Consider the following 14,542-nt stretch of genomic DNA (forward strand, 5'->3'; position numbering starts at 1 on the left):
ACAACAACTTTAGAATCCCAGATCTATCTCTTCTTCAAACATAGTGTTCAAATCTCATATCTACCTCAGTGGTTAAACTGCTTCTTCGGGAACCAATCTTTGATGCCAATTATTGAACATTACCAAATGTTGAGAGAGGGGTGACTCAGCATCCACTAAAAACTTGATCATATTTAACTTCTTACTTCATCATTTATTTCATCTACTATATGCACCAAAGTAAACAATTGATACCTCTCAACCAAACACACATGAACACCAAGATTTTTACGTGGAAAACCCAAACTGAGAAAAAACACAATGAGAATAAAACTCACAATATACATAAAATTGATTACAGTGTTCAGGCCAAAGGTCATGGAGCTCACTACTATGGAAGATGACTTGCAATCTAAGGCCCACAACCTTAGGGCAAGATATAGTAATTAATTGCATACATTGAAGATCACTTCTTCAGGGCAATATAATTCTTCTAATACAATAATATCAACAAGATTGAACTATAGAAACTCATCTATCAAAATGTTGGTAATAGTTTACAATTGAATACACATCAAAAGTTGTCTTCATCACTGCTTTGCAATACATTCGAACCTTTTCACTACTTCACAATAACTTTGCACAACACACTCTACTTATTTGTCAATCTACACAATGAATCTGACCTTTATATACTATTTGCAACCTCAATAACATCCATTAGGTCGGCCTAATAATATGTAGTGTGTTCATACATAACCATCAACCCCAGAACACTCTCAAACACAAATATGGAACGTAAATGAAATGTGTGAAGGATCACACCATGTTGGCACACCTTCCAGATACTCCCAATATAGCTCTCATGCACCTGCACACTACAGTATGAACCAAAAACACACAAGTTAGCCTCAAAAAATGAAACAATTAACTCATGTGAATACAAAAAACTCAAGCATTAATTTGGACCAAATAATGATCTTGTTCATATGTTGCATCAGAGTTTTAAGCAGTTGCATATTCAAGTGTTTGAATTTTCTGTGTGTTTGTAATATTTTAAGAGACTTCGTATGGAGTTACATCTTCATATTTAGTGTGGATTTTGGTGTAGTGTTTGGTTGTTGTAGATTAGTAATGTTTCTAATAATTTTTTCCTAAATCATCTTTGTTACATCCTATTTTCTGTAACCCTCTATACTATATTATTTTTTATTTGCACTTCATTTGTGGCATGAAAATATGAATTATAATCAATTAGAATATATTGATTTAGCATTTAGATCAAGTAAAAATATTATGAATTAATGTAAACATGCATTTGATTTTTAAATTGATGAAATGGAATATAGTGCTTAATATTTCCAAGTAATTTATGTTGATGTGTGTGTGTGTGTGTTTTAATATTGGACTAAGTACTCTCTTGATTTAATGAAGTGAGTATAGAATAATGTTTTCCCTCTAAGAGTGAGAGGGAGAGTATCACTGGAGAGAGGGAAGAATATTTGAGATAAAATCCATGGTCATGAAGATTTGAGAATAAACTCATAACTAATTTAATTTGGTGAAGTGATTATGATTTTATGTCTTTCTTAACAAGGTTTGAGTTGTATCGCGATGTCGTCGCATGTGGCTCCGTGGGCTAGGGTTCCTACGAGGCATGGTGGATTTCCTCCCGATCGGGGCAATGTCGGTTGAGCGCCCATGGTGAAGCGCAAAGATGGCAGAGATCGAAGCCATGGCAAATTTGGGTCCTCAAATGATCGATAGGGTTTCAGGGCAGTCGCTTCAAATGCCCATGATAGTCGTGTGTCTGGTTTCCGCCCCCATTCTCGACCCCGAATCAGAATCTTTTGATCGCGCTCCTATGTGGATTAGACTTCCAAACCTTCCGTTGCAATACTGGTTTGACTCATGTTTTGAAGCTATTGGGAACTCCCTCGGTAAGTTTTTATTGACTTATGATGGCTCTCAATTTGCTACATACAACTTTTGCTCATGTCTTGGTGGAGATGGATACGTCCATGGATCTCCCTTCGGAGATCTCTATTTCTACTTCAAAGGGAAGTTGGCTTCAGTCGGTGGATTATAAAGGGATTTCTTTTAGGTGTAGGAGATGCTTTAAGATTGGACATAATGTTGAATCATGTGCTAAGCGTAGGGTGAAGAGTCTAGCTTCATGGTGGAAGGATGTTACCCCCCAATCTTACACGGTGGAGAAGGTGGTTGGGAATTTGAAATCCCAACAGGATGTTGGGGGTTTGATCAATGATTCTATTGTGAAAGATCCAAAACTTTCAAATGATGGGCAAGGTCTGGCTGGTGGTTTGGTTGGCGCGAGTGAGGGAGGTTTTCCTGAAGGTTGCAGCTCCTTTCAAGATGCTATTGGAGGTGTACAAATGATGGAGGATGGTCCTTGCTCTCAAAGGGGTTTAAATGAAGGCATGGATGAGGGGACTCAATCTAAGAATCATTGTTGGGATAGTAAGGGTTGGTTGGAATGGATATTCAAAATCTGAAATCATTGGAGGATGCCAAATCTTACGAATGGATAGAGGTGAAGCGAAAAAAGGGTAAGGATGGGAATAGTTGTAATGACCCCCCTCTTGAAGGGGGAGATGGATCTAGGGAGGTGGCTCCCTAATTGTAGCTCCACCTGGTTTGGGCCAGTACAAAATCCCAAGTAATTAATAAAAATCACTATTACCGACCAAAAAAAAAAAAAGGTTTGAGTTGTCGTTTAGGCGCATGCATCTACATTTCTTAATTGCATGAAAAGTGTGTTTTATTTATGAGAATTTGATTGATACTAAGCAATAAGCACTATGTTACTTTTATATCTCCTTTGAAAAAAAGAAAATATGATAATCAAAGTTGTGTATATTGTGTAGTTAATATCACTTCAGCAATAAAAGAAGGTGCTTTATATTTACAAATGTAAGAAAGTGTAATGTTGCAAATTGCACACCCTTGCAATTTCACATTACATAAGCCTCCATTTAGCCCAAGAAAAGACATCATTGCAATTCTACTATGATTTTCCTAAAAACTCCTCTTTAGAAAAATTAGATCATTCCCCTATCTCTAAGTTTGAATTTTCCTATATAGAAGCACTACATGTAGGTGTATGCACAATGCACTAGTGTCCCACAAAAATATGAGATTCAAATGACCATTGGATCATTATGTTTTCTAGATTTGGTCAACATAATGCCCATGTCATCCAGGTCAAGCATAGCATGAAAATCTAAACCTTCTATTATGGTTTAAAAATTTATATTTTGAAAAGGGCAAGCATCTTGAAACTCTCTCTCTCTCTCTCTCTCTCTCTCTCTCTCTCTCTCTCTCTCTCTCTCTCTCTCTCTCTCTCTCTCTCTCTCTCTCTCTCTCTCTCTCTCTCTCTCTCTCTCTCTCTCACACACACACACACACACATTCACACATGCATACACATCAAGTCGTTCATTTTGAAGTTTTGAGAAAACAATTAGGGCTAGTTTTTTTAGTACTTTGAAGCTCGGGTACATGACTTCTTCTCTCATGGTATTAGCGTGAACATAATCCTATTGTGAGATGGATTGTCTTTCCTCCATTGAGGGAGTTTGGTAGTATTGTTATTTAAAAGATTTCATAGTTCATTACATTATCTTTTAGTAGCATATTTATTTACCTTTCATTATTTCATATCATTTTTATTTGTATCCATCTTGGTTGTCCATGGATGTGGAAACACCAAAATAGAGGTTTGACTGAGGCAAGCCCCTAAACAACCACTCCTAACCTCTCTCTATTTTCTTGTGTGTGGGTTTTGGGAAAACACTCTTTGTGGAAGCTCTTTTAAAAAAATAATAATAATTGGTGATTTCCTTCCTTTTATTCTATTATGCATCTTAATTTTATTTAAAATATATTAAAATAGACATTTTTTTGTGGGGGGGTGGTAAAAGGCAAATGACCTAAAATTGTATTAATATTTAAAGTGAATACTTTATAGAAGCAACCCTACCATTTAATAAGATTGTCTAGAGTAAGAATTTTATTGTGCACAACAATCCACCAAAAGACATTAATCTTAGGAAGGAGTTGAGGACTACAGAATTTCCTCCAAAAACTATTATTATTATTAGGGTGAGTTTTTCTCACATATCATTGTGTTAAAATATTATTGCTTTTAATCAATCAAACAAAAAAATATTGCTTTTATATTTATTTCATTCTAACTAAATAATTAATTTAATTTTTGAACACACCTCCTCTCAATAGATTAATGTCAACATATTCTATGCATCTACTTTTCAAAATTGACATCAAACTTTAAATTAAATACTTTTATCCTATTTATCTAAATATATAAGTTATTTCAATTCATGAATATAAATCTTTTTACATCTAGAACATTTATTACTCATCTAAATTATTTGTTTATCCTTAATTATTTAAAAGAATTATAGAAACTGTTTTCTCCAAATGGGAGGGACTCTTACCTTATTCAACTACCTTTAAAATAGGAACTCTTTTTACCATAAAAAAGAATTAATGGATGAATTGAGTACTTATTTACCTTAAGCAATAGTCACAATTATTTATAATCAAAAGTTTTGCCTTGGCCAAGACGTTATTGGAATGCAATTAAAGATATTAAGTGAATCTTCAATTGTAATAATGCAATATGAAATTAGAGGGAAATTTCAAGCAAGAAAACACCCATCAATATTTTTACCACATCTTCAATACTTTTAAACTTAAAAGTTAGAATATTTTAAACTCTAACTATGAGACAATGATTGGTGGCATAGTAATGTGCAAGTTATATGAAAGTAAATTCCATTTTAATTATAAACACTCTTCCACGCATCTCATCACCTTGAGACTTGTGTATCTAGATAAACACCTCAAGCAAGTCTAAAGGCTACACTCTTTAATTTATATAATATTATATTATATTATATTATATAATATATAATATAATACAATATTGTATTAATTCTCTTTTATCTTCACCATATTTTTTAACTTTTACTTGACTAAATGATTAGTCATGGAGTACTTTATAAGATATATAAAATTAGGTTGAAGTCTTTTTAATTCAATTTTTATTGACTTTTTACTTTTACTTGGGAATGAGTGATTAATCCTATACCTAATTAGGTATAATTTTAGAGTACAAATTTTATAAACAAACATCTTGTTATCTGATACTTCTTTAATTTAAATGTTTACAAACAAACATCTTGTTATCTTGTATTTCTTAAATAATCTTGATCTTGGGACTTTTTTTATATTGAAAGATTGTATATAGGTCATAAATGTTTTTATGAAAATAATTCTATAAGATCCATGTAATGCAATAATTTTGTTAAGTCTCAAAATCACTATTAGAAAAAAAGAAAAAAATTATATTAATTTAGAAGGATAAAATTTATCAATATAAGAAAATTTCAATTATTATAAAAGTTAAATTTGATTCTTTGAGATAGACAATGGATGTGATCATTTGAAAATAGTTGAGATGGATTAGAATTTATTTGGAAATTGGGACAATGATGATTTTCAATAATGATTTGACTTTGTAATTGAGATGTATGATTTAAATTTTGAACTTGTATTAATGATCAATTATTAATGATAAACATATATTCAATTTTTAGGTATAGGATTAAGACTGAATTTGTAGTATAATCCACCTAATATAATTTTATTCCATATATAGTCTAGGAATTAAAATTGAACTAATTTGGATGTTATTGATAAAGAAATTATAATTTTTTAAACACAGATTAAAATCATACCTACAATCTAATTGACATGGTGTAATTTTGTTTGAGGTAAAATTGATCTTTAATGTCTAGAAAAGGTATTTCCCTAAATGATAATAGTGGCAATTAAAATAAATAATTGGTGGGAATATATATCAATGAGTCAGTCATTTTGTCTCATGTTGACTACATTTAATGCAAGCATATGTGACGTAAATTATGTCTAATGTAAACTAGGTTCAACACACATTGCAATCAATAGACTACTTTGTGAAGTTAATCCTACTTTAAATTTTTGGGTGCCTATGTTGACAGATAGGAATCACAAATAAAGATTGTAGATGTTGAAATTTTGAAAATTAATAATAGAAAATCACATGTACAACACATAGGAATCACAAATAAGGATTGTAGATCTTGAAATTTTTAAAAATTAATAATAGAAAGCCACGGGCACAATGATCATGTCTTGAAAACTAAATCAAAATATTTTATACTAGTTATCCAATATTTTAGTACTATAATACTAGTAATTGAGATTTTAAAGTTAAAGTGTTGAGCGTAAGTACTTTTAATCAAATGAAATGTATTTCTTAGATCTAAAAAGTAACAAATTTTGTGATGCCACATTGATACTCTATTAAAACATAATTTATTATACAATTATTATAACTTAATGCACAATCATTGGTCTACCCTTTTTGGACAGTCCTTTTAAACACCTCAACAATAAGCATATTTGTGTGGCATCATATTTGATTATGTTGACCTTAAACCTTAGTTATAAGAAGGGGTTGTCAATTAAGCCATTGTAAAAAATTGGGAGTGATTTATAATCATCATATATGATTTTAAGAAATATAAAATTAGGATGCTCAACTACTATAATGATCTTCTCCCTTAGATATAAAAAATGTGATTTTAAAGTTGTAATTGTTGATCATGAATACTTGTAATCCAATGAAATGTATTTCTTAGATCTAAAAAACAACAAATTATGTGGTATCATATGGACAAGGCAATAAAACATAACTTAATACATAACTTAATATACAAATATTGCAATTTTAATCACCGTTAATATACAAATATTGCAATTTTAATCACCCGGATCTTTTGGGACACCTCAATAATAAGTATATTGATGTGGCAATCATATTTTTTGATAATGTGGACCTAAAACCTTAACTATAATAAGGGGCATTCTCAATTAAGCTATTGTTAAAAATTAGAAGTGATTTAAAATAATCACATATGATTTTGAGAAATATAAAATTAGGATGCTCAACTACTTTAATGATTCTCTCCCTTCATTTGAAAATTTTCTTATATCAACAATTCAACCAAAAAATTGTTTTTTAAATATTTAATTGGGATGAAAGATTGGACAATGGATACACTTTTCTCTATCTGTAAAGAAAGAGATCTGATTTCCCAAATAATTTAACAACTATTTGTTTAAGAAAATATAATCCAAATCTTGAATGGTCAACAAAGAGAAGAACAATATGCTTGTGGCTTCTATTCAAATTCTGTTGCAGTGTACTGTGTGTCAAAATTTCAAACGCATTCGTCCTCCACAGACACAGTCCTAAATCTACTCAATATGCATGCATACATAATCATGTTTGTTGACACTACTCCACGCTTTAATTAAAGTGGCCTTCTGGTATGTATATTTTAGTCATTTCCCTCCTCCAGTTACGGCGATTGAAATAAAAAAAGCATTTTGTACTTGTAATGAAGCCCTGACTGTGCCTTGACAAAAGCTAGGTGAGAATGTGGGTGGTGGGCAAAATCATTGCAGAAGCTCATGCATGTTATGGAAGATAGTGCTGCTAGTAATAATGGCATGAATTCAATGATGTAGATGGTGGGAATAATCATGACAGTGGTCGCCTGTGCATTGTAAAATTCTTCAAAAATTTGGAGACAAGGATAACAACAGTCTCAGAAAAAGGACATACCTGGCGTTCTTGTTACTGATTACAAGCCCAAAACTATCAGAGGAGGCCTAAAAAGAAAAGGTGAACTTTGGAAGTGTGCTTTATGAAATTTTAAAGGTCTGCATTTTATGGGGAAAAATAGTTTGAAATTGTTGGTTTGATAGGAAAGTTTACTGCTCCGGCTTGGAAAATGATTACCCAGGAGGAAGCCCAGGTGGGTATTTATATTGAACCACAAAAGTTCAAAAAACCCAGGATCTGATATGGGAATACATTGTATTGGAAGTTCAAGTGGGTTTCTTTATAGAAGCTCCACTGAGTTGCTGAGAGGCCCTATAAACAGATGATTCTAAGCTTGAGAAATTAATTTTAAAAGTATAGAATGGATTATATGGGGAAAGTTTTGAGATCTGTGGACAAAAAGTTGCAGTTGTTCTCTCTAATGAATCTCAGGCTCTCTATTATTTTAGTCCTGGTTTGTTGCATTGATGGGTTAGTGATTAATCCTGAAGTTTCTACACTTCTCAAGGTGCAATCAACATTGTCTGGGACATTGAGTAATACCATGCTGTTATCATGGAACGTTTCTAGGCCGGTATGCAGATGGAAGGGGGTTTCATGGCTGTACGACGGCACTCCTATTAATTGTTCTCTTATTAAAGTAAGGCGGAGTCTATCTTTGGCCTATAACCCCAAGGTTTCGATTCGTGGAATTTACTTGCAAGGGGCTGGCTTGAAGGGCATGGTGCCAAAGGAATTGGGGTCTTTGACAAATTTGAAGTGGCTGAATCTGAACAACAACAGCCTTCAAGGAGAGATTCCTCCAGAGCTGGGTAATGTGCCTAATTTGAGCAGCCTGCAACTTAAGAGCAATGAACTCAGTGGCAGCATCCCTGCAACCATCTGGAACCTTTCTGACAATTTGGTGGAGCTGGTACTGGGATTCAACGGGCTATCAGAGAACATTCATGAGCCTCCGATGGCCAATGGAAGCTTCCCTTTTTTCAAGAGACTGGAGCTGAATAACAATAGTCTATCTGGGGTAATTCCTAGCTTCCTCGCAACTTGTAGCTCTCTCCAAATTCTTGATTTGAGCGGGAACTCTTTATCTGGGTCTATACCAAATGAGCTGGCAAACCTTCCAAATCTTACAACTCTCAATCTTGCGCATAACAATCTGAGTGGGCGTATTCCTAGTTTTAGGCAGAAATTTGATAAAATCTCATTTGTAGAAAATAGTGCAAGCCTGTGCGGACAGCCCCTTTTAAACCCCTGTAATTTGGCCCCAGCTGCTTCTGCCAATATTACAGTAAACCAACTCAATCTGACCAGAGGCCATGCCAAACCCAGTACTGGAGTTATTGCTGGAATCATTATTGGATCAATTGCTGTTGTAGTGATTGTGGCTTCTCTAGTTATCGGGTGCTATCATAAGTCTAACAGAGACGGTGGCGTTGATAGGACTTCTTCTTCTTCTTCTGCCCCTCCCAAGGAGAAGGAAGAGGACATGGAAAATGAAGGTGGGAAACTGATACATTTCCAAGGAGGTGAACACTTGACAGTGGATGATGTCCTGAATGCAACAGGAGAAGTAATGGGCAAATCCAGTTATGGTACAGTCTACAAAGCCAGGCTGAGAAACGGTTCTATGATAGCACTTCGACTTCTCAGAGATGGGTGCCTCAGATCTAGAGGGGAATTTATGCCCGCCATTGAGGAGTTGGGTAAGATCAGGCACGGGCACCTTGTTTCTCTCCGGGCATTCTATTCAGGAACAAGAGGGGAGAAACTGCTGGCCTATGATTATCTTCCAAGAGGAAGTCTATCGGAGCTTCTGCACAGTGAGTTCTGCTACCCTTTTGCCTCTCTTGCCTTGTCTTATTTTCGATCACATTATCCGGTAGTATACAAATCAATAAATTTTCCATGTTTCAGATAGGAGTAGAATAGCTGGCTATCAAACTGCACCGTATCAACGATTTAGGTTTACTGAGTATTTGTACGAGTAAATCTGACCCATAGATGTGGTGAAGTTTGGTGGCAAATATCTTACACGTCAGGAGCTAGGAACATGCTTTGGTCTTAATGTTTGTTTTTTAGCCCAAGTTCCAATAACAGTTAGTAGCTCTATCCTCAATCATCTGCATTCGCATTTTCATGTTGTCTGCCTCCACAACTGAGTTATGTTTCACATCTGGCATGCAAGCTCTACAACCACATAACATCCTCCAGCCAAACCCAAGTAATAATGGGTTTGCTAGATATAGCCTAGTGTTCATCACGAGGAAAAATAACAACATTTGAAATTCACGAGTTAGATTATGGGGTCAGAGTTAGATGTTTCAGATGAGTGCTTCATAGTGGAGAGCCCATCAAGATTCAATTTCCCAGAGCCAGCAAAATAGGGATGAGACTGGATGCAAATTTGGCATAATAGAGGCTTCTCAGACAATTTCCTTTCATACCGTTTCCCATTTCTGGTGGTTTTCAAGTGGATTTATGCATGTGTTTTTTTTGCCTTGTACCCACTGAACACCATCCATTCCACAAATTGCATGTACTTAGATTCAATCCAGTGTAAGCCTACTTCAAGGCAACATATACATTGGTTCTCATTCAATTTAATTTCAATTTACTTCGTGTTCATATTGCAGGTACAAATAGGCAAGCTCCAGGATGGGCTAGGCGGCACAAAATTGCTCTGGGAGCTGCCAGAGGTCTAGCTTACCTTCATACTGGTCTCCCTACATCTATTATACACGGGAATATAAAGTCTAAAAACATACTTGTGGATGACAACTACGTTGCTCATCTTTCTGATTATGGCCTTCACAAGCTGATGAATACAACAGCGAATCTTGAGATGTTAGACGCTGCAGCATCCCAGGGGTACAAGGCACCTGAACTTGTGAAGATGAAAAAGGCCAATGCAAAAACTGATATATACAGTTTTGGTATTGTTTTACTTGAAATTCTCACAGGAAGAAGATCGGGAAGAACAGATTCATCAGGTCGTTTCATTGATTTGCCAACCATTGTAAAAACTGCAGTGCTTGAAGAAAGGATTTCAGAACTTTTTGATCTTGAGCTTTTGCGAGGAATGAGAAGTCCAGCAGATGAAGGTCTTCTTCAAGTGCTGCAGCTTGCAATGGGTTGTTGTGCTCCTTCTCCATCTGTTAGACCACATGTAAAGGAGGTAGTCCGCCAACTTGAGGAGATTCGACCCAAATCACAATCACCACTTTACACCCCTTCACCACAATACAATTCAGATGATAAAAGTAGTAGAGAATTCCTGTTGTGATCCAGCACAGATGAAAGATGAATTTTTCGTTCCTCTCAAGTCTCTGTCTCTATAGGTTCTGGATATAATGTCAATCCCTACTGTGTTTCAACTTACTATACACTTGAATATATTAAATTATCTCATTTCTTATTTTACTATGAATGTATCTAATTATATTTTACTTCCTGCAGAAGCGTATTTCTTGATCTTCTCAAATTGTGTCTTTATCTGCATTTCTCAAATATTTTGTACTCCTGGAATCTCCAAGAGAAACATCAATTTATCACACTGCTTTTATAGATTCTCATACTCGTGAATTATGCTAATAGCTGTAAGGAAATTCAACCTTCATACTTTTTTTTTGCATAAGTAAGAAGTAACCAAATCATTCTAAACATTGGGATTAGAATCACAACAAAATTGGCTTGCAAGCCATTCCATTATGAAAACAAAACAGCCTTTTTGTATAGGATGAACTAGCTTTTAGAAGCTCCTTTAAAGTTCTATCCTCAATTGTAATAGCATATGTATTTTTCCGCTTGTCTTGTATTCCATATATTTTTATGAGCATATATATTTTTCTGGCTTGTCTTCATTGTATATATGCTGTTTAACAGTGAGTCTGATCAACGATTAGAAATTTTGTTAATTAATAGAATGTATAAGCTTCCAATGGAGCCATGTACGAAATTCTGTGCATTTTTTTCCCCTTTTTCAGTAACTGAGGAGACCTCCAAATGGGATGATGTATTTCATTTTATGGATTGGGCTATAAGCTGTGGAATGGTTTCAAACTACTCAGAATTTGTGATGTTCTTGGGCTCTAACGGACCATTCCTGGGGACTACTACCTTTGGGATGTATGTCTGGGGACACCCTACTGTCCATGGAACAGCACTTAGGATGTCCAGGCATCCCTCAAACATCCAAGGCATTCCCAGTGGTCCAAAACAGAATCCATCAACTTAATTTTTTTCTTTTTAAATGTGAACACCAACTTCTTGGCATCATTTTTTGCAAAAACATAAACACAAGGGTATCACTTGAATTAATAAAACACAGCCATCAATAAAATGGGGAACTTGTTAAATGGAAAGCAAACTTGTGATCTCATCTACTAATGGTCAAAGGTTTCTTCAAATGCCTTGTTCTAGATGGAGGATGACTCAACATCAATTCTCCTCAAGCATTGGAAGCTTCCCAGAAACATCAAGAAGATATCTTTATACCATGCTTTTTAGAACAATATATGTCGAACTGTTCGGACTTAATTAAGCTACAAACAAATCTCCGGTGAAATCTCATATTAAGGGGAAATCTATGAATCGACAGCATACGGAAGCTCTTAAAGGGTTTTCTAGTAACAGATATGATATATTTGAGAACTTTGACGATTTAGACACAGTGGAGCACAGTAATAACCTCATTGGCCAGGATATGCATTTTTTGGGCTCAGGTTCTATTTTCAATCCTTCTGATACAAATACTTCTTTAGAGATGCAAGTGATACTGAAGGAAAGGGGTTGTTCGCATTTCTAGTCATATTGAGGTAAATGGTAGGCAGCAGGAGGATTCAAGATTACTTACATTAGGGGTAGATTACGTCCCTATGATAGAGATTCAAATTCAATCAAATGAAGCTAATACCATGCTGAATCCTTTAGAAGAGCTTGGAGCAAAAGATGGTAAAAATAAGGGACCTTCTTTGTTCGGACTTAAACAAAAGAACATCAAGGGCGTAATGACAAGGTACCAAATGTTGGGAGAGAAAAAGACCAAGAAAAGATGAAATTGATAAGGGAATCGATGGTTGAATATGGTGTCATTAAGGCATTAGACACGCTTTTTTAACCCCCTAAAATGATTGTGATCTCTTGGAATGCTCCAAGTTTGAGCAGCATCCCTCGACAAAAGTATGCTCAAGACCTCATTTGTGTTCATAGACAAGATATTACTTTTATTTAGGAGACAGATTTCAGTAGAAGATATGTTTAGCATTTTTTTACAAGAGTTGGAGAGGGGGTCAATGTCATTATATTGGTTCCCAAGGTATGCTTGGTGGATCACTTGCTTTCAAGAGCAGAAATTAAATTTTAGTAGTGACTTCATGCTTTAATTCAAGTTACTAATGCTTATGCACCTATTGATTTTCTAGGTAAGGTTCTCCTTTGGTCTCATATTAGATATGTTTGTTCTTAAGCTTCTATTTTTCCTTGGATTTTAGCAAATGACTTTAATGCAATAGCTAGTCCGTGTGAGAAACTTGAGTGATTTGATCATCTTTTCCCATCTTTTGCCTTGCTTAGGGATAATATATCTTTTCTTAATTTGGTGGATGTGATGCCAAGAAATGGAATCTTCAATAGAATAATAGGTCTAGAAATGATTCTATCTATGAAAGAATTGACAAGTTTCTTGTTTTTGACTATTGAGTTGGTAATAATTGATCTTGTTACTCAAAAATCTTGGGTTGGAAGGGCTCTAACCATTGGCCCATCAAATTATCTTATCGTCACTCTCAATCACTTTAAGTTACAATTTATGTGGCTTTAGTACTTTGATCTACATAAGCTAATGGAGGGATGGTAGATGGAAGGGAAGCTTGCCTGAACAACCATGTATTCCTTTTTCAAGAGACTTCAATTTGTTAAATTTAAGCTTGAGGAGTGGAATAGATTTCTTTTGGAAACAAGTTTCAAATTAAGGCTTATTTTAGGACAAGTTGGAGAGAATCATCTTTCAAATCAAGTATAAGGCATGGCTAAAGAGTTGTAGGAAGAATCTAGATGTTTTAAGGAACTTTCTAAATGGGATTTAAACAAGGAAATTATCTTGAAACAAAAATCTCAGATTAATTGGCTTTAGGAAGGGGATAAGGACACTTCATTTTTCACAATTCTATAAAAGAATGTAGAATTAGTAGTGTTACAAGTTCTCTCATTTGACTTGGGGTGAAAAGTGTCCTCCTTTCAAGATATTTCCATGGAAGCTATCGAGCACTTTTCCTCAATGTTATTGAACATGGACCACAAGATATGCAAAAGCTCTTTCATCCTAAATTGCATTCTCATTTGGTTTCAAAGAACATGAACAAATTTGTCTTAGACCCCATGTCCATGGAGGAGATTGAGACAAGTGTGTTCTATGCAATATTATTTGTAAGATAATCACCAAGCTTATTACAGGCCGCTTGAAGAAATGTTTAGTTCTCTTGATTTCTCCCAAGCAAGGGGATTTTGTAAAAGGACGATAAATCTTTGATGGTATTGTAGTGGCAGCAAAAACTATTCATTATATGTCAAATGTCATGTTCATTCAACTTGATATGTCTAAAGCCTATAATGGAGTAAGATGAACATTCCTTCAAAATATCTTATTGAGTTTTGGGTTCTGCTCAAAGTGGATTGATTAGGTTATGAGTTGTGTGACTTTGACATCCTTTTCTATGTCAATCAATGGCATTCCTCAACTTGTTTTAAACTTCCAAAGGACTTGGACAAGGAAATCTTGTATCTCCCTATTTGTTTATTTTAACAGCGGAAAGATTATGTTGATTGTTGAAGCAACATAACAAGAGT

The 14,542-nt window shown here is 34.7% G+C and overlaps 1 protein-coding gene across 1 annotated transcript; it reads left to right on the top strand.

Annotated features, from left to right (window-relative positions):
* The first annotated feature begins 7,233 nt into the window (after nt 1-7,233).
* LOC131035218 (putative kinase-like protein TMKL1) lies at nt 7,234-11,119 on the top strand. The gene is made up of 2 exons (XM_057966876.2): nt 7,234-9,519; nt 10,333-11,119. The coding sequence occupies exons 1-2, from the start codon at nt 8,061-8,063 to the stop codon at nt 10,980-10,982; spliced, it is 2,109 nt and encodes a 702-aa protein (XP_057822859.2). The 5' UTR covers nt 7,234-8,060; the 3' UTR covers nt 10,983-11,119.
* Nucleotides 11,120-14,542: the final 3,423 nt, after the last annotated feature.

The sequence above is a fragment of the Cryptomeria japonica genome, chromosome 5 (assembly GCF_030272615.1).
Source record: "Cryptomeria japonica chromosome 5, Sugi_1.0, whole genome shotgun sequence".
In the NCBI taxonomy this organism is placed as follows: domain Eukaryota; kingdom Viridiplantae; phylum Streptophyta; class Pinopsida; order Cupressales; family Cupressaceae; genus Cryptomeria; species Cryptomeria japonica.